This window comes from Globicephala melas, chromosome 2, assembly GCF_963455315.2.
Source record: "Globicephala melas chromosome 2, mGloMel1.2, whole genome shotgun sequence".
Lineage (NCBI taxonomy): Eukaryota > Metazoa > Chordata > Mammalia > Artiodactyla > Delphinidae > Globicephala > Globicephala melas.
The window spans coordinates 41298485-41326107 of record NC_083315.2 but is presented as its reverse complement, the minus strand read 5'-3'; the positions used below and the strand labels follow the sequence as shown (position 1 = coordinate 41326107).

The window sequence follows — 27623 nt, the reverse complement described above, 5'->3', positions numbered from 1 at the left end:
CAGCAAGATAGTTCTAGGAAGACTTGTTATGCTAGATTTCCCCATCCTTTCCTGGTGAGGAAGTCTTTGATTTACCTGAAATTTACTAATTTTCAGTATAGGTTTTACTTTCAGTGTTTGTGAATGAGTCCTAATTCCAAAGAAGGAACTGACTGGAACTGCATCATTGCCAGATTTCCTGAAGCTTTTTGTGTACTTAGAGACAGTGAGCCTTCTCAGTACATCATTGGTAATTAACTGTTAGTGATTGAAAATGCAGGCTCCTTGAAATAGACAAAGCCAAAACAAAACAAAAAACATTTCTTTCAATTACAGCATTTCAATGTTCAGAATATCGGCACCCACAGTTCCATATTTTTGTTGTTGCGTTATGATAATACTTTATTTTCTAAATATTTTGGTCTAAATTGAACGTTGACTCTATTCTCCAACAAATCTTCTCCAGAGATGTTAAATGCAATTTGCCAGACTTATCCAATTTCATATTGCTATTAAAAATTGTTTAAACAAAATATGAATTCTGAGACAAAGTTAAGAATAAGAAGAGACATTTGCAGGGATGGGGAAAGAGCGCTGGACTGGAAGTGAGGAAAACTGGGTCCTCACTCTGTCTCTAAGTGCTGTGTTACCTCCTTCGAGTCTCTTATTAAAGGGGGATGTGCCCCCATCCCCCTTGAATGGAGCTAGTAAAGGGAGGCAGAGTGATAATCCTGAAGGTTCTCCCAACTTATAGTTCTCTGTAAAGTCACTGATGATAAGGAATTCAAAGATTATTCGCTAAGCATCTACCATCTACTCATTGGGAGATCCGTGGAATAAAAGATGGGATTCAGTTCTCAAGAAGCTTACAGTCTTTTGAGCAGATAAGGTTACCAGTACAATATAGTTCACACACAACTATACCATCCCCAAATCTAGCCTCACTGAGTGTGTGGCCTCTTCTTGAAAATGGTAGTGTGCCTTCTTGTGGGACAGGAAAAAGGTCAAATCTAGGTGACAATACTTTGCAAACTTTAAAGTACCATGAATTTAGAAATATAAGGAGATGTTTTACGGTTTTAATTCTGGTATCACCTGTCTTGTTAAAATTGTTCTTTCCAAACTCACCACAAACCTCACAGTTGCCCAATTCAGTAACTTCCTTTCAAAAATTTATCAGTTTTGACTTCTCAGCAGCAGTTGGCACTGTGGACCTACCTTCTCTTTTCAGCCCTCTGCTTCGTTAACTTCTGTGAAACTCATCTCTCTGAATTCTCCTGCCTCTACAAGGGCGTGGCAATCTCTGACCTCCCCCCTCTATATATTGTGCAATGCCTTGTATGAAGTGAAAGAGAAGAGTTGTTATTCTGGCCCAGTGTCTGTATGTCACATTTGTGACCTGGGCAGAAATGTATAGAGCATTTCAAGTATGGTTTGTCATTAGAGTATCCCATTCACTCTAATTCCCATTTCTGTTGGTCACAGCACACCTTGTCCAAGTCAGCACACCTTGTCCAAGTCAGCACACATTTCAGTGCCTGATGTGTGCAAAATGCTATGGAACGCTTATTTACTTAACATTTCCATGTCTCACATAAACTATGAGTTCTTTGAGGACTCAGTTCTTTTACTACTTCTGCTTTTAAGGCTTGACACAATGTTTTGATACACAGAAGGTTTTAGTACTTTTTTTTTTAAGCCTTTATTGAATTTGTTACAATATCGCTTCTGCTTTATGTTTTGTTTTCTTTGGCCACAAGGCATGTGGAATCTTAACTCCTGGACCAGGGATCAAACCCACATCCCCTGCATTGGAAGGCAAAGTCTTAACCACTGGACTGCCAGGGAAGTCCCTATTTAGTACTTTTTTTTTTTTAATAAAAGAAGGAAGGAAACAAATCTGAGGGTGCTTAGCATTGTGTCTTTATAGAATCTTCCTTTCCTAGAAAGTAACCAATAGATTAAAAAATATTTTTCATTTTAAAAGAATGGAAGGTTGGAAGTATATCTCATATACTCATATGAGGTACCATTCATACCTGCTAGTTTGGCTACAACCAAAACACAGACAAGAACAGTAACAAGTGTTGGCAAGGGTGTGGAGAAATTAGAACACTCATACGTTGCTAGTGGGAATGTCAAATGGTGCAGCCACTCTGGAAGTCTGGCAGTTCCTCAAAATTTTAAACATAAAGTTATCATATGATACAGCAGTTCTACTCCTAGATGTATACCCAAGAGAAATGAAACACGTCCACCAAAAACTTGTGTATGGTTATTCACAACAGGATTATTCATAACAGCCAGCAAGTGAAAACAGCCCAAATGTCCATCAGCTGAAGAATAAATAAATAAAATGTGGGCATGTCTATACAGTGGAACATTATTTGGCAGTAAGATTAAGTACTAATACATGCTAAGACACGGATGAACCTTTAAAGCCTCTTGCTAAGTGAAAGAAGCCAGTCACCAAAGACCTCATAATGTACAATTCCATTTATAGGAAATGTCCAGAGCAGGCAAATCCATAGAGACAGAAAGTAGATTACTGAGTGCCTAGAACTGGGTTTGGGGTGGGGTGTGACTGCTACTCAGTCTCTTTTTGGTGCCATGAAAATATTCTAAAATTAGTTAGTGGTGATGCTTACACAACTCTGTTAAATGGGTGAGTTTTAGAGTATATGAATTACATTTCAATAAAGGTCTTAAAATGCAAAATTACACACACACATACACACACAAAATGCAATGTGGTGTCCTGGATTGGATCCTGGAACAGTAAAGAAGATTATTGGGAAAATGAATGAAATCCAAAGTCTATAATTTAATTAATAGTAGTGTGCCAGTGTTGGTTTCTTAGTATTGACAAATGTACTGTGATTATGTAACATTGAAGAAACTGGTGAGACCCTGTGTATGAGAACTCTGTACTATTCCACGTTTATAAAAATTAATTTTTTTAAAAAGTAACACAGTCATTAAAGAAAATTCAGGAAGCTATAGAAAAATTAAAATGGATATTAGTTGTCTCTTTATCATTATTCAAGCATAACCACTCAGTGAAAAATTGAATCAGATTAGAGTTTTTCACCACATAGGTGTGATCATATTGAGAGATTTTTGGCTGCCACTGTGTTTAAGTGTTTTAATACTGTTTAATATAGACTAATTTGTCAAAATGTGATGGGTCTGAGATTTTACCCTGCTTGTAAGGTACCAAGTTAGCCTGACAATTTCATGGCTGCTGGCTGAAGTCAGGGAACTCCTGGGTCAGAGACAGATGAATTTATTACTCATCGTTCAAAAAACACCATGAACATCAGCTTAGCTTCTCGTTGGTTCTTCTTGCTTCCCTAGTCTCACGGGGGCAATACGGAGGGGCCCAGGTAGATGCTCTGTCACAGCTGAGGAATCCCAACGTTAGGAAACCGGAATTTTTACATTGGGCAGTAAGCCTACCTGACGTTTGCTCTGATTCAACACATCTGCCCTTTGCTTCAGAAAGAAGCAATATCTCTATCTTCCAAGGCTGTTTGATACATAGACATTCTTGAAAAGGTAGTCTAGAACAAAAGGACAGTCAGTGTCCTTTGCTCACAAGACATGCAGAAAAAGGGGAGACCCATGGGGAATTGCCTCCCACTGCTAATATGTTCTCATCCTTGTTATTCAGAAATTAGTGTATTTAGTTAGAGGTTTGATTTAATTTTAATTTCTTTCAGTATTTATTATATATTATTTTAAGTAATACTCTTAAATCTTTTTATTTTTGTTAAGTAATACATTATTTTAAATAAATATTTATGGATTATTTACATTATATGTTATTTTGCAAAATGTATAACTCACTTTCTGTAACACGCAAATGCCTAAAATTACATGAAAAGTGTAGAGTATTAGTCCCTCAAATATTGAAGGCAAGAATGTTCGGTTTACTTATTGGCTATGGAATGATGTGTGAAAAGGTGACGAAAAACATTCTCAGATAAAGAATTTTAACAAAGTTTCCTAAAATGTTGACTGAAGAGGTGTTGAAGATCATGGAAGGGGAGAGAGCAAAGTCCTGATAATGCAGAGCGGCTTGGCATTCTTCGCTGTTTAAAGGAACTGCTTTTTTATTTCTGTTACCATTTAAATTTGTTGCTCTATTCATGGAGCAAAAGTACAGCAGTTCTGGACTCTTGCTTTTCCTGTTAACAGAGAAACTTACTTCACTGGAAGTGAACTTTGGCTCATTTCAAATGAGATGCAGTTCACAGTAAGAAAATCCTTCACTAAATGGAAGATTTTTTTATTTTTAAAGAAAATTTGCTGTTTCAGTTCTTTGAAAGATGTGGATAGGGTTTGTTAACATTACTGAATTTGAGGTTTCTTCCTTAGGCACATTCAGATTGTGTTTTGAAAGGGGATATTTTGCATAATCTCAGGGAACCTGCTGGAGATTTTCTTTTCCATTCAAGATAACTTTCAAATTTTGGGCATCATTTTGTAACACACCAGGAATTGAAACATTGATGGCCCCTGGTCCCCACCTCCTCTCCTCTCTAACCGGTGAAAGAGCTGAAATGAGCGAATTATTTGGTGTTTTGTTTCATGGTTATTTGCAAGCAGCCTAATTCCTTGCATTTCTTCTTTGTCACACAGTTGTAATTTGACAGAATGTCCCATAGCGTTCTACCTTATCCCACGTAGCATACTTAGTAAAACTGTTGGTCCTTCTCACCAATATAGTTTAGTATCTTCTCACCAAAGATCAGAAATTTACCAGTAGGTACACATGATATTGTAGAAACCGTTAAGTAAAATCATCTTTGAGCATAATAAATATTCAACTACTTGGTAATTTGTTTGGATACTCCTACTTACACTGTTTAGAATCCACTGACTGTTGCAGTGTTAATGAAACTAGAGGATTATAATGTTAAGGTGTTTGGGAGTGGTAAAAACTAAAATGAAATATTATACTTCTCTTTTGGGGATACATTTTTTCAGCTTTATTGCGATATAATTTATATACAATAAAACTCACCAATTTAAGTTCACAGTTTGATGAGTTTTGACAAATGTTTGAATTGTGTAGTCACTGCCACAGTCATGATAGGAACATTTCCATCACCCCTACAGTTCTCTCCTGTCCCCTTGCAGTCAGCCTCTTCCTCCAGTCCCTGTTAATCACTAATACGCTTTCTTGTATTAATTTCGCCTTTTCTAAGGTATTATATAAATGGAACCATACAGTAGGTAGTCTTTTTGTCTGGCTTTTTTCTTTTAATTTAACATAGTGATCTTGAGATTTGTCCATGTTGTTTGTATCTGTAGTTCATTCCTTCTGATTCTGAGTCTATTGCATTGAATGATGTATCACAATTCGTTTACCCATTGATGACAGTCTGGGCTGTTTTCAGTTTGGGGTTATCATGAATTAAGCTGCTATGAAATTCCAGTAAAAGTCTTTGTGTAAAGGTATATTTTGATTTTTGGGGTGGTAAATACCACAGTGGGATTGATTGCTATGTTGTCTATAAATATATGTTTGACTTTATAAGAAACTGCTAAACTGCTTTCTAAAGTGACTTACTATTTTGCATTCTCCCAGCAATGTTACCAATGTTTCAGTTGCTCCATCTTTGGCAACACTTGGAATTACCAGTTTTTAATTTTAACCATTTGAATGGCTGTAGACTGTTGTTTCCTTGTGGTTTTAATTTACTTTTCCCTGATGATTAACGGTGTTCAGCATCTTTTCCTGCATTTATTTACCATTCGTAATCTTCTTTGATGAAATGTTTATTCAAATCTTTTGCCTATGTGAAAAAGCATGTTTGTCTTACAGCATTGTAAGAGGTTTTGTTGTTGTTGTTGTTATGTGTATTTTAATATTCTAATTACCAGTCCTTTAGAAGATACATGTTTTGTAAATATTTTCTCCCAGTCTGTGGCTTGCCTTTTCATTTTCCTAACAATGCTTTTTGAGGAGCAAGGCTTTAAAAGAATTTTGACGTAGTCAAATTTACAAGGTTTTTTCATGCTTTTTTAATGCATGCTAGGAAATCTTTGCCTGACCCAGTGTCACAAAAAACATTCTCCTCTTTTCTTCTATAAGTTTCGTTGTTTTAAGTTTAACATTTAGATATATTTTGAGCTCATTTTTATAGACAATATAAAGTTTGAGATTTGGGGGAGATTTATTTGTTTGTTTTCACATGAACACCCAATTTTTGTAACTTCATTTGTTAAAAACCTATTCTTTCCTCACTGGAATACCTAGACATCTTTGTCAAAAATGAATAGGTCATATCTGTGAAGGTCTATTTGTGGATTCTCTCTTGTTCTTTCAATCTGTATGCCTGTCTTTATACCAGTACCAAACTGGCTTTATTAATATAGCCTTTTTAAAAAATAAATTGATTGATTGAGTTTTGGCTGCGTTGGGTCTTCGTTGCTGCCCGTGGGCTTTCTCTAGTTGCAGCGAGCAGGGGCTACTCTTTGTTGTGGTACACGAGCTTCTCCTTGTGGTGGCTTCTCTTTGTTGCAGAACACAGGATCTAGGCTTGCGGGCTTCAGTAGTTGTGGCACGCAGGCTCAGTAGTTGTGGCTCACAGGCTCAGTAGTGGTGGCGCATGGGCTTAGTGAGATCGTCCTGGACCAGGGCTTGAACCCGTGTCCCCTGCATTGGCAGGCGGATTCTTAACCACTGTACCACCAGGGAAGTCACAATATAGCTTGCTTTTTTCTTTATTTTGGGGGTGGGGGCATGGATTTTAGTTAATGTTTGGTTTTTTATTTTTGAGTTTAAAATTTTTTAATTTTAGCATTCCAAAAGCTAAAGCTATTAACAATACAAAAACAAATACTTCAGTGAACTAAAACCTTCACTATCTCTACATTTTTGGGAAATTATCCAAACTTCTAAAAGTACTTTTTTTTTAATTTATTTTTTTACACAGCAGGTTCTTAAATAGTTATCCATTTTATACACATCAGTGTATACATGTCATTCCCAATCTCCCAATTCATCCCACCACCACCCCTGCCGCTTTCCCCACTTGGTGTCCATACGTTTGTTCTCTACATCTGTGTCTCAGTTTCTGCCCTGCAAACCGGTTCATCTGTACTATTTTTCAAGGTTCCCCATATACATGTTAAGATACGATATTTGTTTTTCTCTTTCTAACTTACTTCACTCTGTATGACAGTCTCTGGATCCATCCACGTCTCTACAAATGACCCAATTTCGTTCCTTTTTATGGCTGAGTAATTCCATTGTATATATGTACCACATCTTTTTTTTTTAATTAATTAATTTATTTATTTATTTTTGGCTGTGTTTGGTCTTCATTTCTGTGCGGTCTTCTTTCTCTAGTTGTGGCAAGCGGGGGCCACTCTTCATCGCAGTGCACGGGCCTCTCACTGTCGCGGCCTCTCTTGTTGCAGAACGCAGGCTCCAGACGCACAGCCTCAGTAGTTGTGGCTCACGGGCCTAGTTGCTCCACAGCATGTGGGATCTTCCCAGACCAGGGCTCGAACCCGTGTCCCCTGCATTAGCAGTCAAATTATCAACCACTACACCACCAGGGAAGCCCTAACACATCTTTATCCTTTCGTCTGTCGATGGGCATTTAGGTGGCTTCTATGACCTGGCTATTGTAAATAGTGCTGCAGTGAACATTGGAGTGCATGTGTCTTTTTGAGTTACAGTTTTCTCTGGGTATATGCCCAGTAGTGGGATTGCTGGGTCATATGGTAATTCTATTTTTACTTTTTTAAGGAACCTCCATATTTTTTCTCCATAGTTGCTGTATCCATTTACATTCCCACCGACAGTGCAAGAGGGTTGCCTTTTCTCCACACCCTCTCCAGCATTTGTTACTTGTAGGTTTTCTGAAGATGCCCATTCTAACTGGTGTGAGGTGATACCTCACTGTAATTTTGATGTGCATTTCTCTAATAATTAGTGATGCTGAGCAGCTTTTCATGTGCTTCTTGGCCATCTGTATGTCTTCTTTGGAGAAATGTCTATTTAGGTCTTCTGCCCAGTTTAGAATTGGGTTGTTTGTTTTTTTAATAATGAGTTTCATGAGCTGTTTATATATTTTGGAGATTAATCCTTTGTTGATTCGTTTGCAAATATTTTCTCCCATTTCTGAGGGTTGTCTTTTCATCTTGTTTGTAGTTTCCTTTGCTTTGCAAAAGCTTTTAAGTTTCATTAGGTCCCATTTGTTTATTTTTGTTTTTATTTCCATTACTCTAGTAGGTGGATCAAAACAGATCTTGCTGTGATTTATGTCAAAGAGTGTTCTTCCTATGTTTTCCTCTGAGAGTTTTATAGTGTCTGGTCTTACATTTAGGTCTCGAATCCATTTTGAGTTTATTTTTGTGTATGGTGTTAGGGAGTGTTCTAATTTCATTCTTTTACATGTAGCTGTCCAGTTTTCCCAGCACCACTTATTGAAGAGACTGCCTTTTCTCCATTGTATATCCTTGCCTCCTTTGTCATAGATTAGTTGACCATAAGTACGTGGGTTTAACTCTGGGCTTTCTATCCTGTTTCATTGATCTATATTTCTGTTTCTGTGCCAGTACCATATTGTCTTGATTACTGTAGCTTTGTAGTATAGTCTGATGTCAGGGAGTCTGATTCCTCTAGCGCTTTTTTTTCCCCTCAAGACTGCTTTGGCTATTCAGGGTCTTTTGTGTCTCCATACAAATTTTAAGATTTTTTGTTCTAGTTCCATAAAAAATGCCATTGGTGATTTGATAGGGATAGCATTGAATCTGTAGATTGCTTTGGGTAGTATAATCATTTTCACAATGTTGATTCTTCCAATCCAAGAACATGGTATATCTCTCCATCTGTTTATATCATGTTTAATTTCTTTCATCAGTGTCTTATAGTTTTCTACATATAAGAGTCTTTTATTCTCCCTAGGTAGGTTTATTCCTAGGTATTTTATTCTTTTTGTTGCAGTGGTAAATGGGAGTGTTTCCTTCATTTCTCTTTCAGATTTTTCATCATTAGTGTATAGGAATGCAAGAGATTTCTGTGCATTAATTTTGTATCTTGCAACTTTACCAAATTCATTGATTAGCTCTAGTAGTTTTCTGGTGGCATCTTTAGTTTCTCTATGTATAGTATCACGTCATCTGCAAAGAGTGTCAGTTTTACTTCTTTTCCAATTTGTATACTTTTTATTTCTTTTTCTTTTCTGATTGCTATGGCTAGGACTTCCAAAACTGTGTTGAATAATAGTGGTGAGAATAGACATCCTTGTCTTGTTCCTTATCTTAGAGGAAATGCTTTCTGTTTTTCACCATTGAGAATGATGTTTGCTGTGGGTTTGTCATATATGGCCTTTATTATGTTGAGGTAGGTTCCCTCTATACCCACTTTCTGGAGAGTTTTTACTTTCAGTCTGAATGTGTCGCTAGGTCTGAAGTGCGTCTGTTGTAGACAGCATATATATGAGTCTTGTTTTTGTATCCATTCAGCAAGCCTGTGTCTTTTGGTTGGAACATTTTAATCCATTCACTTTTAAGGTAATTATCGATACGTGTGTTCCTATTACCATTTTCTTAATTGTTATGGGTTTGTTTTTGTATGTCCTTTTCTTCTCTTGTGTTTTTCACTTAGAGAAGTTCCTTTAGCATTTGTTGTTTGGTGGTGCTGGTTTGGTAGTGCTGAATTCTCTTAGCTTTTGCTTGTCTGTAAAGCTTTTGATTTCTCCATCAAATCTGAATGAGACCCTTGCCAGGCAGAGTAATCTTGGTTGTAGGTTCTTCCCTTTCATCACTTTAAATATGTCATGCCACTCCCTTCTGGCTTGTAGAGTTTCTACTGAGAAGTCAGCTGTTAACCTTATGGGAGTTCCCTTGTATGTTATTTGTCATTTTTCCTTTGTTTGCTTTCAGTAATTGTTCTTTGTCTTTAATTTTTGCCAGTTTGATTACTATGCGTCTCAGTGTGTTTCTCCTTGGGTTTATCCTGCCTGCGACACTCTGCGCTTGCTGGACGTGGGTGGCTGTTTCCTTTTCCATGTTAGGGAAGTTTTTGATTATAATCTCTTCAGATATTTTCTCGGGTCCTTTCTCTCTCTCTTCTCCTTTTGGGACCCCTATAATGCGAATGTTGTGTTTAATGTTGCCCCAGAAGTCTCTTAGGCTGTCTTCATTTTTTTTCATTCTTTTTTCTTTATTCTGTTCCGTGGCAGTGAATTCCACCATCCTGTTTCCAGGTCACTTATCTGTTCTTCTGCCTCAGTTATTCTGCTATTGATTCCTTCTAGTGTATTTTTTATTTCAGTTATCGTATTGTTCATCTCTGTTCTTTAATTCTTCTAGGTGATTGTTCTTTAATTTTTCTAGGTCTTTGTTAAACATTCCTTGCATCTTCTTGATCTTTGCCTCCATTGTTTTTCTGAGGTCCTGGATCATCTTCACTATCATTATTCTCAATTCTTTTTCTGGAAGGTTTCCTATCTCCACTTCATTTAGTTGTTTTTTGGGGGTTTTATCTTGTTTCTTCATCTGATTCATAGCCCTCTGCCCTTTCATCTTGTCTGTCTTTCTGTGATTGTGGTTTTTGTTCCACAGGCTACAGGGTTGTAGTTCTTCTTGCTTCTGCTGGTGGATGAGGCTATCTATGAGGCTTGTGCAAGTTTCCTGGTAGGAGGGACTGGTGGTGGGTAGCGCTGGGTGTTGCTCTTTTGGGCAGAGCTCAGTAAAATTTCAGTCTGCTTGTCTGCTGATGGGTGGGGCTGGGTCCCTCCCTGTTGGTTGTTTGGCCTGAGGCAACCCAACACTGGAGCCTACCTGGCCTCTTTGGTTGGGCTAATGGCAGACTCTGGGAGGGCTCACGCCAAGGAGTACTTTTCAGAACTTCTGCTGCCAGTGTCCTTGTCCTCACGGTGAGCCACGGCCACCCCCGTCTCTGCAGCAGACCCTCCAACACTAACAAGTAAGTCTGGTTCAGTCTCCTATGGGGTCACTGCTCCTTCCCCTGGGTCCCGATGCACGCACCACTTTGTGTGTGCCCTCCATGAGTGGAGTCTCTGATTCCCCCAGTCCTGTCCAAGTCCTGCAGTCAAGTCCTGCTACCCTTCAAAGTCTGATTCTCTAGGAATTCCTCCTCCCGTTGCCGGACCCCCAGGTTGGGAAGCCTGATGTGGGGCTCATAACCTTCAGTCCAGTGGGTGGAATTCTGTGGTATAAGTGTTATCCAGTTTGTGAGTCACCCAGCAGTTATGGGATTTGACTTTATTGATTGTGCCCCTCCTACTGTCTCATTATGGCTTCTCCTTTGTCTTTGGATGTGGGGTATGTTTTTTGGTGAGTTCCAGTGTCTTCCTGTCGATGATTGTTCAGCAGTTAGTTGTGATTTCGGTGCTCTCACAAGAGGGAATGAGCGCACGTCCTTTTACTCCGCCATCCTGATCCAATCTCCCAAAAAAGCTTTTATATATAGTAAGTCTTGAGATCAAGTAGTGATGAATTGGGGAGAATTAACATTTAACAGAATTGAGTTTTCTGATCTATGAACATGGTGTCTCTATTTAAGCCTGCTTTAATTTTTCTCAGTAGTGTTTTGCAGTGTTTAGAGTACAGGTATTACTCATATTTTATTAAATTTATGCCTGATTATTTTATATTTCTTGATGCTATTGTAAATTGTATTACTTTTGTTTTTAACTTTAATTTTTAATTGTTCACTCCTAATATATAGGACTAGTGTTAATTTTTTTTTTGTACATTGACTTTATAACCTTCAGCTTTGCTAAACTCGTTTATTCTAGTAGCATTTTTGTAGATTCCTTGAGATTTTCTCCATAGATAATCATGCCATCTATGAATAAAGTAGTAACTACTTCTATTCTACATCTGTGCATTTTATTTCTTTTTCTGCTTTACTGCATTGGCTAGAACCTGTACCTATTGAATAACAGTGCTGAGAGTGGACATTCTTGCCTTGTTTTTGATCTCAGAGTGAAGTATCAGGATTTTTTAAATAGATGCCCTTTATCAGGTTGAGGAATTTCCTTTCTGTTTTCAGTGTTCTATGAGTTTTAGATGTTGAATTTTGCCAAATTCTTTTCTGCATCTCTTGATAATCATTAGTTTGTGAGAGGTTTTGGTCTATTAATAAATTGATTTTCAAATGTTAAACCAACCTTGCTTTTCTGGGACGAATTTGGTCACGATGTTTATCTTTTTTCTATATTGCTGGATTCAGTTTCCTAATTTTTGTTCAGGATTTTTTCGTCTATGTTCCTGAGGATATTGATTTATAATTTTCTTACGTCTTTGTCTAGTTTTGGTGTCAGGGTAATGCTGGGCTTATAAAATGAGCTGTATATTGTTCCCTCCTCTTTTGTTTTCCTTAGGAGTTTGTGTAGAATTGCTATTATTTCTTCCTTAAATGTATGGTGCCATTTACCTTTGAAGTCATCTGGGCCTGGAGTTTTCCTTACAGGAAAGTTTTAAACTATGTATTCAATGTCTTTAATAGAATAAGGGTGTACAGATTATCTGTATCTTTTTGAAAGAATTTTGGTAGTTTGTGTCTTTCATGAAATGCTTCCATTTCATCTAACTTGTTGTATTTCTTGTTCGTAATATTGATATTTCCCTATCATCCTTTCAGTGTCTGTAGGATCTTTAGTGATGTCCCCCTTTAAATTCTTGATACGGGTAATTTTTAACTTAGAATTCTTTTCTGGTCTATCTAGTTAAAGTTTTACTGATATCAGTAAACTGATCTTCTAAGGATCCAGCTTTTGATCTTATTGATTTTATTTTTCTGTTTTCTCTTTCACTGATTTCTGCTCTTTGTTTTACTCATCATGTTTGCTTTGTGTTAATTTTGCTAAGTTCTTAAGGTGGAAGCCTAGATCACTGATTTGAGACATTCCTTTTCTAAAACAGGGATTTAATATTATAAATTTTGCTCTAGGCATTATTTTGGCTGTATCTCACAAATTTTCATATGTGGTATTTCTATTTTTATTCAGCTTGAAATATTTTCTGATATTTAATGTTTCCTTAAGATTTCTTTTTAGAAGTTTTTTTTTAAATTTTTTTAAATATTGTGTTTTTCCAGATATCTTTTTGATTTTGGTTTCTAATTTGATATTGTTATGGTCAAAGAGCATGTTTAATATGATTTTAATCCTCAAATTTGAGACTTGTGTTATACGACAGAATATATTCTATCTTGGTGAACATACCATGTGCATTTGAAAAGAATGTGTATTCTATTGTTGGGTAAAAGGCTCAGTATATGTTGATTAAATCAAATTGGTTGATGATGTTTTCCAAGTTCTTTATGTATATTCTTGCAGATTTTGTGTCTACCTGTTTTATCAATTACTGAGAGAGGGCTGTTGAAATCTCTAATGGTAGTTTTAAAAATTACATTATTTTTAATCTAATGAAAGTGGAAAGTTATAATGTTAAGATGGTTTGGAGTTGTAAAGGCTAAATTTTAAAAAAATGGTTTAAGGCGGGTGTATGTGCTTCTTAATATGCTTTAGAATCACATAGGTTTGTATTCCATTCCCAGTCCTGCCATTTATTACCTTAGCAACTCCTCCAAGCGTAGCTGTTCTTTGGATAGAGATATTACAAACTTCTTGGAGCTAGTGTGGGGATTAAATGCAATAATATATGTAGAATTCTTCCTGATGCCCAACATACAGTAATTCTTGAACAAATAGGAATTATTTTTGCATTTTCTGAGTTGCAACCTAGGATGTGGAATGCATATTTCAATATTTGATCCTTTTCACCTGTTAACTTATTTTTCTTTTTTATTTCACCATTGGCCTGCACCATGATCTTCCTCTTTGTATATCTTTTTTCCTTTTGTTTTTATATGCCTAACTTTTACTGACAGTTTCTTTAGAGTCTTAATTGAGTATAGATTGCCTTGTTGTGTTGTGAAAAAGGTTTTTTCTTGACATAATTTTACCCACTTTGCAATAAAATATTAAAGAAAAAGATAGGAGTGTTGGTGTGGTAGATATACTTGCAACAGCTGTATAAACATCCCACACTACTTCACCGTCTGAAGGTCAATCTCTTTTTCTTTTTCTTCAGATAAACCGAGAAAGTTGGTGTACCATTGAGCCATGCCCAGATGCAGCATCTCTCTTGGCTCCAACGCAGAGCGCAGGTACGCGGAGATTCTCCAACTTCCAATTTGCTTGAATAACTCATCCAAAATGTCCATTTTCTAGAGCCACATTCCCACTCTAATAACAGATTGTTTGATTTCAAGGTCTGTCCTTCATGAGCATTAATGGGATAAATCAGAAGGAGGGGTGTATGTGATTTGGGTTTGTAGGCATTTTGTCTCACAGTTGAAAATGAACACGTAATTACCTAAATTTCACTTCAGTATTAAGTTTTCACATGTGGCTTTATGATTTATTAATTCATCTGTGAAGGTGTATGTGCTGTGCATATATGTACATGTGATAAAGGTTTCTTATTATGGTAAAACTATAAATACGTATTATTAAGGACTAATCCTGGGGCTCTCGATTTTGGTTGTACATTGAAATTACCTAGGGAGCTTTAAAAATGTAGTGATCTCTGGGTCCTGCCCCTAGGGATTCTGATTTAATTGGGCTGGGGTGTGGTCTGGGCATCAGAATCTTTAAAAGCTCCCTTGGTTCCTCTGCTTTGTAGCCAAGATTGAGAGCCATAATCTTTGGAAGTATTGTCAGCAATTGAGTCTTTCCTTAAGCACCCATGAGGTATTAGTAACATTGGATGAGGGTAAAATTCTCTTAAGACCTTGCTGGTTAATGACACAGCACATGATCTGTGGTTAGTTAGGAATCCCAACTTTTTATCCAAGTTTAGCCACTAATTCACTGTGACGTAAGGTACGTTCCCTAATGTCTATGTGCTCTATTGTCTTCCATCCCTAAAGCCTTACTGGCCTTTCTTAAGGGAAGAGTCCGAATGACCTGGTGAGTAACTGAAGTCTCTGTGCCTGTTCTTGCAGCTGGTATTTTGCATTTTGGGCTCTTGAGTCGACTTTACCCAACAAAACCTCTGTTAACCTGTCCAGTTTTCACTGACCTGCTTTAAAAATTACCAAGTTTTCATTTACTGGTCTTTTAGAGACAGTTTAGCTGTGGATGTCCTGCAGTAGTATTAAATTTAAAGACAGATGGTTCAAATCCTCTATCTCCAGAGAAGTTTCCTACTGCTTCTCAGTCCTCTGACTTTGCTCCAAAGGAAGTGTCAGAACAAATATGAAAAGTTTTTTTCTGTTTTTCTCTCACGTGGAAAAAGAGGTTAAAGGATATTATTATGCTGTAGTTGTGTTTTGGGTCTCCGAATATTATAAGACTGACCTTGTTCACAGATGTAACTTACATTTTCCCTATCTCTCCCCCTAGAATCTTCTACTTAAAAGTATAGTACTGTGTTTTGGTTCTTTAAGCTGTTTGGGGCTTTTTCTAAAAGTGTAATTACTCTCAACCACTCAGGCAGTGAAATTGTCTGCTATGTAGAGGTTGCCTCATAATTTGAATATTCACAGGAAGTTTCTTCACATGCTGCAGTTTATTTTACTCATTTAAGGAAATGTATTTTGAACCCCTGAGCATTTTCCCCAGGGCATAATCTTGACCTTCTCCATACCCCAGCCCCCAAAAGACTGGGTTTTTTAGAGTGATTCTTTTTAAACTTCAGTTTATCAAAACCCAAGATCTGGATTATGCTTCTGAACTTCAGACCTGAGATTTTTATTTTAGGCATATTGTTTTGTGAATTCTAGGTACTTTCAGTCATGTAGGTTTCTTTCTTTTACTTTTAAACACAGCTCAAGAGAGCAATAGTGTTAGACTAAATAAGGTAGTAACATTTAAAATCACTTTGTATACTCTTCAATCCAGGATAAATGCAAACCTATTTAAATAGGAATAAATACAGATGTGTTATGATTAACATGGTTCAGCAAAGCCCAGTGAGTGGGCTGCTGGTAAGTTTTCCTACCCTTCCCCAACTATAATTTGTTTACATATGTATAATTGAAACCTCAAAGACTAGATAGCACTTTAAAAGTGCACATTTTGTTAGCTTTTAAAAAGCTAGTGGCTCAGGACACAAAAGTTATAGACAGATTTATATATGGGTCATAAAATGGGGTTGGCCCACCTCAAGGTGTAATGTCCTTACTGGATACTTGTCAAATCACACATTACAGGTTAATGAAGCCTTAGCTCCATTAGGCATGTTTATCGCATGCCTGCTGTGTACTCAGGGGCGGAGTTCTGGTTACTATATATATAAATTATTTCTCACCATCCCTACAACTATGTTAGGGAGGTACAAATCATCCCATTTCATTGGTATGGAAATGGAGACTTAGAGGGTCAAATTCCTTCTTGCCTGGGATCTTTTTGCTATAAGTATTCGGATCCAGATTTGAGCCACATCAGCCTCACTCTGAAACCAATGATCATTCATTCCTGTTTATACCTTTGTTTGCTGCTCCACTTTATTCCTTAGGAAGGGGGGCATGTAAGAAGAAAGGAAAGATTTTATCCATTTTGAAAACTTGTCAACACATGTGAAATGGGGTATAGATTAGCTCTGCCTTAGGGTCCCCCCACTTCCATTTGTGGGGTTTCATAATGGCTTAAAGTCCTTTTCTCTCCCTTGTTCCTCGTTTTCATAGTCTTCCCTCCGCCCCAGCTCACCAACCAACATTGTATCACAGCAGCAGATTCTCATCCCAGACTTGGTTTGTGGTCCCTTGTAGTGCTGGCTTGGATTTATTTTCTGGGTGAGGTATTCCTACCAAGGCTGAGTCCGGATCTTCCCCGTGGATTTTCCATTAGAATGTCTTAAGCTGCTCTGTTTTCCAGGTCTGGAATTGGGACGTGGTCTGTTTGACTGCCAGCTGGACAGCTAGCACCTTAGCATAGTTGCTGCGGCAGCCCTTTCTTTCCTTGGCCAGTCCCCCTATTTTCCCCTCATCCATGGAGTGGAGTTTTTGATTTTTCCAAGTGGGGAAAAGGTGTGGGGAGAACAAGTAGAAAAATCACAGCCACCAGCTCCACCTAAGTTAGTACATACTCTGGGATGTGGGAAAAAAGGGACCAGAACTCCAGAATCCCCATGATTTCCAGTCTTTAAAAGGCAAGGCTATTCCCATTAACTAACACACTCAGAAATAGTTTGGACCAAGACTGAAATGGACCAAGGTAATTTTTTCTTTAACTGAAACATTTTCAGATTAATCTGCGGGCCGTGCCTTTATTCCTATGGCATCCTTTCTGTACTTCTGTGTTGAAATTACCTCTTAATATATTCATTTCTACTACAAAATTGTAAACTACTCCCCCCCTCCACATAGACACAAACATTAGGCATCTCTTTTTATTTGGATAATTCCCAGTACCTAGTCAAATGCCTAACTAATAGAAAAGGTAATTTTATTGACAAGTGATTCATGACCTGTATCAGTGCAGCGCCTCTTTGACCCTTCCTCTAAGATTCCTGGCTAATGCAGGGCAAATTATTTATTGATTGATGATCAGTTATTAGTTAATTTAGATAAGAAAAACTTCCTCTTCTCATTATCTCTGAACACAGACCTGTACACACACACACACACACACACACACACACACACACACACACTCTTATTGTCTAAGCATAGACTATAAGAATTAAAAGACACATTAGGGGTCGTCTAGTTCAGTCTCCACTTCCACTTCTGCGCAGACAGCTTTTTCGAAATGTCTTGCCACGGTCACTCAGCCTTTGCTCCAGCCCTTCTGGTGAACGAGCCTCATGACTTTATAAGGCTGCCAGCCTATGGCCCGAAGCCCCGTTATAGTGAAGCTCTGGCTTCCACTTGGCAAGCTTTGTTCTCCCTCCTGAATGGCACAGGGCAAATCTGCAGCCATCCTCAGACACATTTTCTTCAAGCTCCTCTGCAACCTGAATGTATCCCAGGTGTTTCCACTCATGGTGACCTCATTACCATGCATGCATTTTTGTTTATCAGTGTTTTAATTTAATTTATCAATATTTAGGAACAAACACAACCGTATAGGTGCAGTGTTGGTGGCACATACTGGCCAGACTGTCCCCATTTTGGATTTGGGTGCATTGTCTATTAATAGAGCCTAAAACCATTAGTATTTGTTTGTTTTGCCATAACCTTGTATTGTGAACTCCTCTTGAATTTGCTTTCAAGCAAAACCTCCAGGTAGAGTTCTCATGAACTGCTAGGTAGCCAGGTTATCTACTCTCTCCCTCATCACTTAGTGTCACCTGCAGGTTTGATAAACATACGTTTGTTTTTCCAAATCATGCTTAATGCTAACTAGAATGGAAACGCTTCATTCTTCAAAACTTCTTGAAGGAGGTTGATGTCTTACTTGGTTTCACCATGTACACAGAGATATTTTTATCTCTGTTGTTATCAGGTCACATGTCCTTTTTGTTTACAGAGTTAAAGAAGAGAGTGGGTTAAATACTTTGCTAATTTAAGCATACAAATCTTTAGAATCCCTAGATGTACCAATGTAATATTTCTATCAAGGCCCTCTCTGTCTGGTTCACCAGAGTCCACATCCTAGTTGTTGAACTGAAAACAGATTCTAGATTATATATTTTTCTTCATCACATTATTCATCCAATGTCAGATCTATTAAAGGTAGGAGAATTTAAATAGTTATATTTCTGTTATTGCTTAATAGAACCCGTGAGTTTAATACACAGGTATGTTTTATTAGTTATGCTCCCCCTTTGTCTTTTATCTCGGTATTTTGATAAAGTAACAAGTTTCCAGAAAGAACTTAAGTCTCAAAAACAGAAATTGCCCACAAATCCTATCACATAGTTTCCTAATAAGGAACTTCTGATTCTGGTAACAAAAGAAATAAATTCTATAACTACCAGGAGGAAAAGATCATTATTTAAATACATAGGTGGAATTATGGTTCTAAATCATCGTTTTATCTTTCTGTACCTGTGGTTTACATGACAAACTCATGGTTGTCCTGTAGTAACTGTATCAACTGAGAATTGAAAGCTACTAATTCGACTGTGTCCTTTACAGCTTCTTAGTATGAGGAGGGAGGGAGATTCATCAGCTGGTTGATTTAAAAGGCTGGAATGAAAAGAAACTGATTTTTTTTTTTTAAAGCAGTGGTTGAATAAATTTTCTTTTTCAGAATGTGATAACTTCCTGGATGTTGGATTGGGCAGAGAGTGTGCCTCAAAACAAGGTGTCCTTAAAAGAGAATCTGGAAGTGATTCTGACCTCTTTCACTCACCCAGTGAAGAAGTGGACAGCATTATCTTCTCCAAGGTACTGTTGTACTCAGTGTGTGACTCCTGCTAGTAAGATGTGACTCCTACTAGCCTTACAGGGCTTCTCTTCAGGTCTTAGAGAAGTGTAAATGCCCACTTTCAGAGAATGAAGCTCCAGGTTGCCAGGCCTTAGAAAGAGGCCTTGGCCACTTTATTTTCTGTAGAATCATGGCTGGTTACGTACAGGTTTTGAAGCTCACATTGAAGCCTAAAGAAATGGAAGTTCCTTTATTGTGAATTAAATCAGATGACAGTGAATGCTTCTCAGGGGGCAGGAAGGAACCACAGCTCAGACTGTATGACGTCATGTGTATAAACTAACCACAGAGCCTTCTGATTGATGTGTTTAGGCCTGAAGCTCGCTGCTGAGCTTGGTGATGTCACCCGTCCTCATGGAGCCTGCTTAATTGGAGTTTCTAGAGCTCTGCTCAGGAATCCAAGCTTTCTCACTAGTGAAAAGCCAAGCCCATCCACATGAATCACCTCGTGTTTTCATATAATTTGAAGCTCTGAGAGAGTGTGTGTGTGTGTTGGGGGGGGGGGGTTGTTGCATTCTTTTGCTTATGTTTGTATCTGGTTGCAGCAAGGTTGGTTTTGTCTCCTAAGAAGAATAGAGGCCTTTCCCACAGCAGGATCAGCAAATGGTACTCAGTTATATGCCACAAGTGCTTGTCTTTATAATAGAGGGTGGTTGAGGGGGCAGAAACATGGCAGCTGTGCAGACGCCTTTGTGAGGGTTCACGATGACTTTGGAGAAGTGATGAGAGCAGTTGGGGTTAGTGGCTGCTTAGGTTCTCCAAGGCAGCGTGATGATGCTGGGTTTAAAAGTTACACTAGAAGAAGGCTTACCGTTCTGGGACTCTGGTCTGGAATGTATTTAAGCCTCTGTGCATTTACTTTCACTTTCCCTTCATTTTTGCTCAGCGGCTCTCGTATGCCCGCTTGGCCTCCCCTCACCCTTTTCCTCGTTCCTTTTCCTTGTGGTCATTGTCTTCCAGAGGGCCTTGGAAAGACTCATGGCATTGTTAGTCATAGAAGGGATTCTGTAAAGTAAAAAGTCCACACAACTTGGAGGATCTGTCCTTCTCCGAAGTTATTTAGGGAGAGGGACACCAATATGATCTTTTTTTTTTTTTTTTTTTTTTTTTAACCAACAGAATTTAGGTAATTTCCACTGTGATTTTGAGGTTTTCATTGTGAGGACTCCTAAAGTGTCCACCTCCCCTCAAGGGGAATACCATTCCGAAGGTGCATGTCTTTAAAAATGTATTGCTTTTGTCCGAGATAAATAAATTAGATAATCTCTCTAAGTTCCAGCTTTAAAATAGTCATCAGTAATCACTGAAGCTGGGTCATGGATACATGAGGATTTGTTAAACATTTATATATGTGTGAAAATTTTCTTACTAAGAAATTTTTAACAAATTGCAAAGTCTCCATTAAGAAATAATTGCTTGAACCTCCTAGGTGCGTGACAGCTTGCCCTGGGCGTTACCATCTCTGCAGAATGATAGTTATTTCTGGTTACTAAATTGAATGATTTTCCTAGCTAAGGGGAATTAGAATTTACTACATTTTACCTAATTGTTCGAACTGCCAAAAGCACTTAGGAGATTGTTCATACAAATGGCCAGTGCTAGATTTGGCAGTTTTTTCAGGATGACTGGACAGATACAATTTTTAAAGGTTGAAGCATACCCTGAATAAACTTTGACCAACATTTCATACTGGGGTGCCTCAGGAAGTCGAGAAATGGCGAATGCACTTTCACCTCTTCATGCTGACAGAAGAATGTCTGATGGCCTGGGGTGAGATTTGGAGGGTCCTTCCTCTTAGTGTCTCCGCTCTACCACTGTTGTTAGTGACAGAGAGGTTTTGCAATAATGTTTTCTCTAGCATTCATAAAACCCAGGGTTTACATGTGACGGGAAAAGGAGACAGACAGACTCATGTGTACAAGATGCTTACTTTATACTAGGCACTGAACAGAATTTTTAAAGTATGTGGTCACATTTCATGCTCCCAGCAACCCTGCAAGGTGGGTGGTTTTATCTTCATTATACTCCTGAGGAAATAGAGGCTCTGATTGGTAAAGAAGTTTACTCAAAATTACTCAGCTGGTAAGTAACAAAATTGAGATTTGTACGTAGCCCTAACTCTGAAATCTGTTCATTTTCTGTTATTTTGCTCTCAACCTCCAGACACCTGCTTTAATAACCGGTGCTTTATATAGAAGCATGGCAGTGGCAGACAGGCCATCAGCTACTTCCTTAAAAGCCTTCCTCTGTGGTCATCCACACAACATGTACTGTGAAACATCAGATTGTCCCAGAGCTTCTTCTCAGGCTCCAGCCCTCCCACTCTCCCTCCTCTAAAAAATAATCTGTAGGCAAGGCATTGCAACATCCTTTTCTGCGAACCATGAGTGGTGCATTAGGTCACTTCCTGCAGCCACTTGTGTGACTCTGGCCTTAACAGAGGTCTCTTTAACATTAGCCTGCGATGTTTGTCAGAACTTTCCACTTAATCTTATGTTTCCACTCAGTATGCCTGCCTCCTGGCAAGTATGACTCTTTGGTGAGTGTTGCGAGCTTCATGTTTATTCTTATGGATATTTGCTCGTTTCTAAGTTCTTTTTTTCCATAGATCAACAGCATAAAATTTAAATTTTGTTTTTAACGTGAGAAGAAATCCTAGGATGCTTTCTGGCACTAGCTAAGAAAGAAAAGTGTGATCATAAAATACACGATCTGGGCCACTCTGTTATCCAAAAGGATAATTGAAAGCCACAGAAAATACTGATAGTTGCTGCCTCTTTTCCCAGAGATAAAGTAAAGCCCTTACACCTTGTTTTTTCCTCCAAGTTATAAGACATATCCACAATTAAGAAAATCAAAGTAACTCCCCTAAGATGCTAACCCTTAAAGGAAAATCCTTTATTTTATATTGCTGTAGTTTGCTCTCAAGTACTTAAACACCAAGCCAAAAATTTACCTTTTATTTTAAACTTTTAAAGTAAATATGTTTACAGAATCCAAATTAGAAAAACTATAATCACTTATGAATAAGTATTGAAATTATTGTAATTTCAGAACTGTGAAGCAGGGCTGATGCTTGCTATCAGATACTTAAATAAAGTATTGTACATAAATGGATTAAGTGATTGGCATACATTAGGATTTTAAAATATGAGCTTTTATTTTCAAGGCACATGGCAGAGTGTCCTGTGTATAATATAATAGATAATAATTTATAAGTATTTGACGAGTAAGTGAATGAAAATTAAAGGACTGGTATTTTGGCAATATTAAGCATGATTCCTTCAGGTGTAGTAATAAGATATAAACTGCATAGCTATTTCTATATTTCTATGTATATAAGTGTATATAATGTTTACACCTCTCTATATACATATCTATATCATACCTATATGGTGTGACACTGGTTAAGAAAGCCAATCAGGCATTTTTTTCGCCAACATTTTATTTTAAAAATTCTGAAACAGAAAAGTTAGAAGAATTGTGCAGTGAACATCCACCACCTAAATTCTGCAATTAACTTTTTATTACATTTGCTTTGTTACATAGTTATGCATCTGTCTCTCATTCTTCCACCTACCAGTTCATCTAATTTCTTTGATGCACTTCAAAATAACTTACAGATATCAATACACTTCACCCCTAAATACTTAGAATTCAGTATTTGTTTATAGGGTTGTTGTTTTTTGTTTTTTTATAAAATTTACATACAATGAAGTATGCAGTCTCAAGAGTACCATTCAGTGACTTCCCCCCCAACTTTATTGAGTTACAGTCGACAAATAAAAATCATATATATTTGAGGTGTATGACATGTTGTTTATATATATATATAAATAAACACACATATATATGATACTTACATACATATTACATACATACATTGTGAAGTGATTACCACAATCAGGCTAACTAACATATCTGTCACCTCACGTAGTTACTTTTTATGTGTGTGGAGAAAACACTTGAGATTTACTTTCTTGGCAGATTTCAAGGATACAGTACCTTATTATTAACTATAGTGACCATAGTGTATATTAGGTCTCCAGAACTTACTCATCTCATAACTGAAAGTATGTTCCCTTTGACTAACATCTTCCCATTTCCCCCACCCCTCCAGCCCCTGGTAACCACCATTATACTCCCTGTTACTATGAGTTTGACGTTTTTAGATTTCACATTTAAGTGAGATCGTGAAGTATTTGTCTTTCTGTGTCTCGCTTATTTCACTTAGCATGATGCCCTCAAGATGCATCCATGTTATCGCAAATGGCAGGATTTCCTTCTTTTTCAAGGCTGAATAATTCTATATCCATTCATCTGTCGTTGGATACTTAGGATATTTCCATATGTTGGCTACTGTCAATAATGCTGCTTTGAACATGGGAGTGCACATATCTCTTCAAGACAGTGACTTTATTTCCTTTGGATATATACCCAGATGTGGGATTGCTGGATCATATATGGCAGTTAGTCCTGCCTTTAATTTTTTGAGGAACCTCCATACTGTTTTCCATAACAGCTCTACCTCAGTGACCTTTGATTAATGCATTCACCCATCTTTGTAACCTAAATGCCCATAAGGATATATCACTTTGGAAAGTTTTCTCATGCCCCTTCCCAGTCTGTCTCCTCTCTAACCCACTAGAGGCAGCAACCGTTCTAATTTTTTTCTACCACAGGTTAATTTTTCCTATTTCAGAACTTCATATAAATGAAATATAAATATTATCATTCCTCTTAGATGAATACCCAAGAGTGGAATTTCTGGATCATATCATAAGTGTAGGTTTAGTTTTATAAGAAATTGCCAGACCCTTTTCCAAAGTCGTTATACCATTTTTTATTCTCAACAGCAAGAATGAGAATTATAGTGGCACCACGTCCTTAGCAACATGTATAATTGTTTTGTTTTGCTTTGACTGTAGCATTTCTGGTGTGCATGTAGTGGTAGCTCACTGTGTTTCTGATTTGCTTTTCCTTGATACCTAATGATTATGTTAAACACATTTTCATGTGTTTATTGGCCACTTATGTGTATCTTCCTTTATGGAATGTCTGTTCATCTCTTTTGCCCATTAAAAAAATTAGATCGTTTATCTTTTTGTTGTTGAGAAGTAGAAATTCTATATATGTATCCTGGATACCAGTCCTTTGTTAGATTTACATTTTGAAAATATTTTCTTCCACTCTATGGCTACCTGTTCACTTTGATAATGCTGTCTTGATGAACTGAATTTTTAAATTTTTGATGAAGTGTAACTTATCACATTTTTATAGTATTGCTACCTGTGTCCTATCTTGTTATTGATTTGTCTGCCCCCAGCTGCGGTAACAGCTCTGTAGTTTTTAGCAATAGGATTGAATCCTAGCTGTACCTAGAATCACCTGGAGAGCTTGAAGAAGAAGAAGAAGGGAAAAAAACAAAGACAAAGAAAAAAAGTCTGGCCCTTACTCCAGATCAGTTAAATTAGAAACTTGAGTTTATTATGTAACCTCACTGAGCTTCAGTTTTCTCATCTATAAAATGGGAATAAGAATAGCTACTAAAGGAAATAGTTGTGAGGATTAAAAGAAATCATACATCGAAATCACTTAGTATAGAGCCCCACACATGGTGAGTATCCAGTAAATAATTATTATTCAAATTTATGTAATAGTTATACTGCACATATATTTAAGTAATAGATTCTCTCAAGCTTTATATAAAAATCATCATTTGTTTTGGACTTTTACATTAACTTTTGTTTATGTAATTTCATTCTCTCTAGTTTATTTGGCCTTAAATTAAGCAAAACCCAAGTACCCTTGGGTCACTCTGTTGGACTCAGCCCCTGCCCCTGAAGCCAGAACTGTCTGTTTAAGGCTAGTGTTGGAAAGACCAGCCGCTCTCACACCTTTGTAGTGCTCAGAGGGCATTCTCTCTGAGGCCTATTGGGTTTTTCTAGCCTGATAACCATTTGCAGATTTTCAAAATTTTATAAACCCCAAGGAGAGAGAAGCTGATGGTAGAGATGATAGTTTTTTGTGTGTGTTCCCGTCCTCCTATATGCAGGAGGGAAACCCAATTATGAATACTCAAGAGAGGAAGGATTTGTGTGTCAGTCTCAGGTAGACTTGGTCTTAGTTTCCCTAGCATACATACGTGACTCCCAACCACCCCTTCTCTCCTGTTTCCACCTTTTAACATCTCTTCTACTTCTCTGCCCTAACCCAGTCTTAATACTCATCACAATTGTTTTGGCTGTTTGTTTATAAGAATGAAAATATATATGTACATATATTTCATTCTTATATATATTTATATATAAATGCGTAAGTATTCATATAAATATATATTTATATTACATGTGTGTATATATATATATATATATATAGGACTTGGGATATTATTCTTGATTGTCTGGAGGAATGGCAGCATGGGATCAGTTTAACTAGTACATTTGATTTACATGGATTCAAATCTAAGTTTTAAAAAATGTGTTAGTTTAATTGATCCCATGGCACCATTCCTCCAGATAATCAGGAATAATTTCCTAAGTCTTGAAAGTCGTTTAATTAGCAGACATTTTAAGAGAAAAGACCTCTCTGAAGAAAGACTGACAACTCAAAAACTCTTAAGAGGAGCTTCAACTATTAGGCATGGAACATTCTGTCTGTGTCAGAAGCCATAATTTTTCTCCGTTTCTAATATATATAAATGAAAAAACAGCATCCCCCCAATCTGGTACTTTTTTGAGGAGGGAGGAAAATGGTGGAAGTAGTAGTTCTCACATCTGTTATTTGGCAGACATCTCTAGAAACTTTAGCACTAACAAATTCAGGGACTGGAAAGGGAACATTGCAAAAACAGTTCAAAAGTTTTAAAAACCTGCTTTCCTTCTTTCCTCTGTTATCCATGATTTAAATGGACAATACTTTTCAACAGACCTTATATTAATTTCTAACCTTTAGATCTAAAGATCATCATGTGACTTATCCATAGACACATACCTAGCTGTAGAAAGGCTACGACCATACTCTGGGTTTGATTTCTCATTACACCACTGACTACTTTCTAGTCTGCAAAGGTAGTGTAAAGATGTGATGAAGTTGGGAAATTCTTTTGAGAATGCTAAGAAAAACTTGGAGAAAAGTAGTTTAGAGCCTTCTTTAGATTCAGTCTAAAGTTAAAACCATTTGCCTCAGTACTTAATAAATGAGCTCAGTCTTAATTTCTGTATTTGTCCTTTTTTTCCCTTTTCAGATAATAACTGCTAGCTCACAAAAATACTTGAGTGTAAGAATATTATACTGTGTGAACCTGATTCTTAAATCAGGATCAGGAATGCAAAACTAAAGAAATCACGTGTTACTATGAAAAAACTCCCAGGTCTTTTATTTTGTGTTTTTGTTTTTTAAAAACTCAGAGTTAAAAGCACACACCAAGAAATGCCATAGCACACACAAGGAACAAGGCTATGTTGAGGCTGTATGCTAGGCAGATTTCTCCTTGTTACAGAGAAACCTATTCTACCATCTGCAAGTCATTTTCACACTGGGAAGAGCTAACTTGTATGAAGAATGTGTGATAAATGGAAACTTCTACTCAAAAGCTTTCATATCTTTTGAAGCCTTGCTTGTGTGTTTTAAAACAGGCTCATCACACATTTTGCTTTTTTGATGCCCATTCTGCTTGTCCCTTGGTATTGTTTTGAGAATTAGACATTTAGGCAGCTTTAGTTTCCCAGGACCGCTGTAACCAATTACCACAAATTTGGTGGCTTGAAACAACATAAATTTATTCTTTCATAGTTTTGGAGGCAGGAGGTCCTAAAAGCAATGTATCAGAGGGGCTGCTGTCTCTTCTTATAAGGACACTACTGCTTTTGGATTCAGGAACTACCCTAGTGTAGTATGACCTCATCTTAACGAATAACATTTGCAAAGACTCAACCAAATAAGGTCACATTCCGAAAAGGATGTGAACTTGAGGAGGACACTATTCAACACAGTACAGTGAAAAAGCTAAGACATCCTAAAAGTGTCTTCTAAAGTTGGTATTCATGACCATTTATAGTCTCCCTTTCTGTGGAGAGTGGCCCCAGGAATAGAAACTTTAGGATGCCCAGGTCAATCCTCACTAACTTAAAAGGGGTCATCGATAATTTTATTTTAAAACAAGACCTACCCTGTTTTAGAATCTACTTGGTAAAGCATATAGTTTTATTTTACAGTGTGGCCCAGTGAAGGGAACACTGAGGACTTTTCTGATATTGACTTTGA

At 37.4% G+C, this 27623-nt stretch overlaps 1 protein-coding gene across 9 annotated transcripts in view; it reads left to right on the top strand.

The window, feature by feature from the left end:
* AKAP13 (A-kinase anchoring protein 13) overlaps nt 1-27623 on the top strand; it is a 341436-nt gene that overhangs the window by 233908 nt on the left and 79905 nt on the right. For all 9 annotated transcript variants that reach the window (XM_030873203.2, XM_030873202.2, XM_060293884.1 and 6 more), the window contains 2 exons: nt 14071-14146; nt 19182-19318. In XM_030873203.2, the coding sequence (XP_030729063.1) occupies nt 14071-14146; nt 19182-19318 (213 nt within the window). The remainder of the gene's footprint in view (nt 1-14070; nt 14147-19181; nt 19319-27623) is intronic.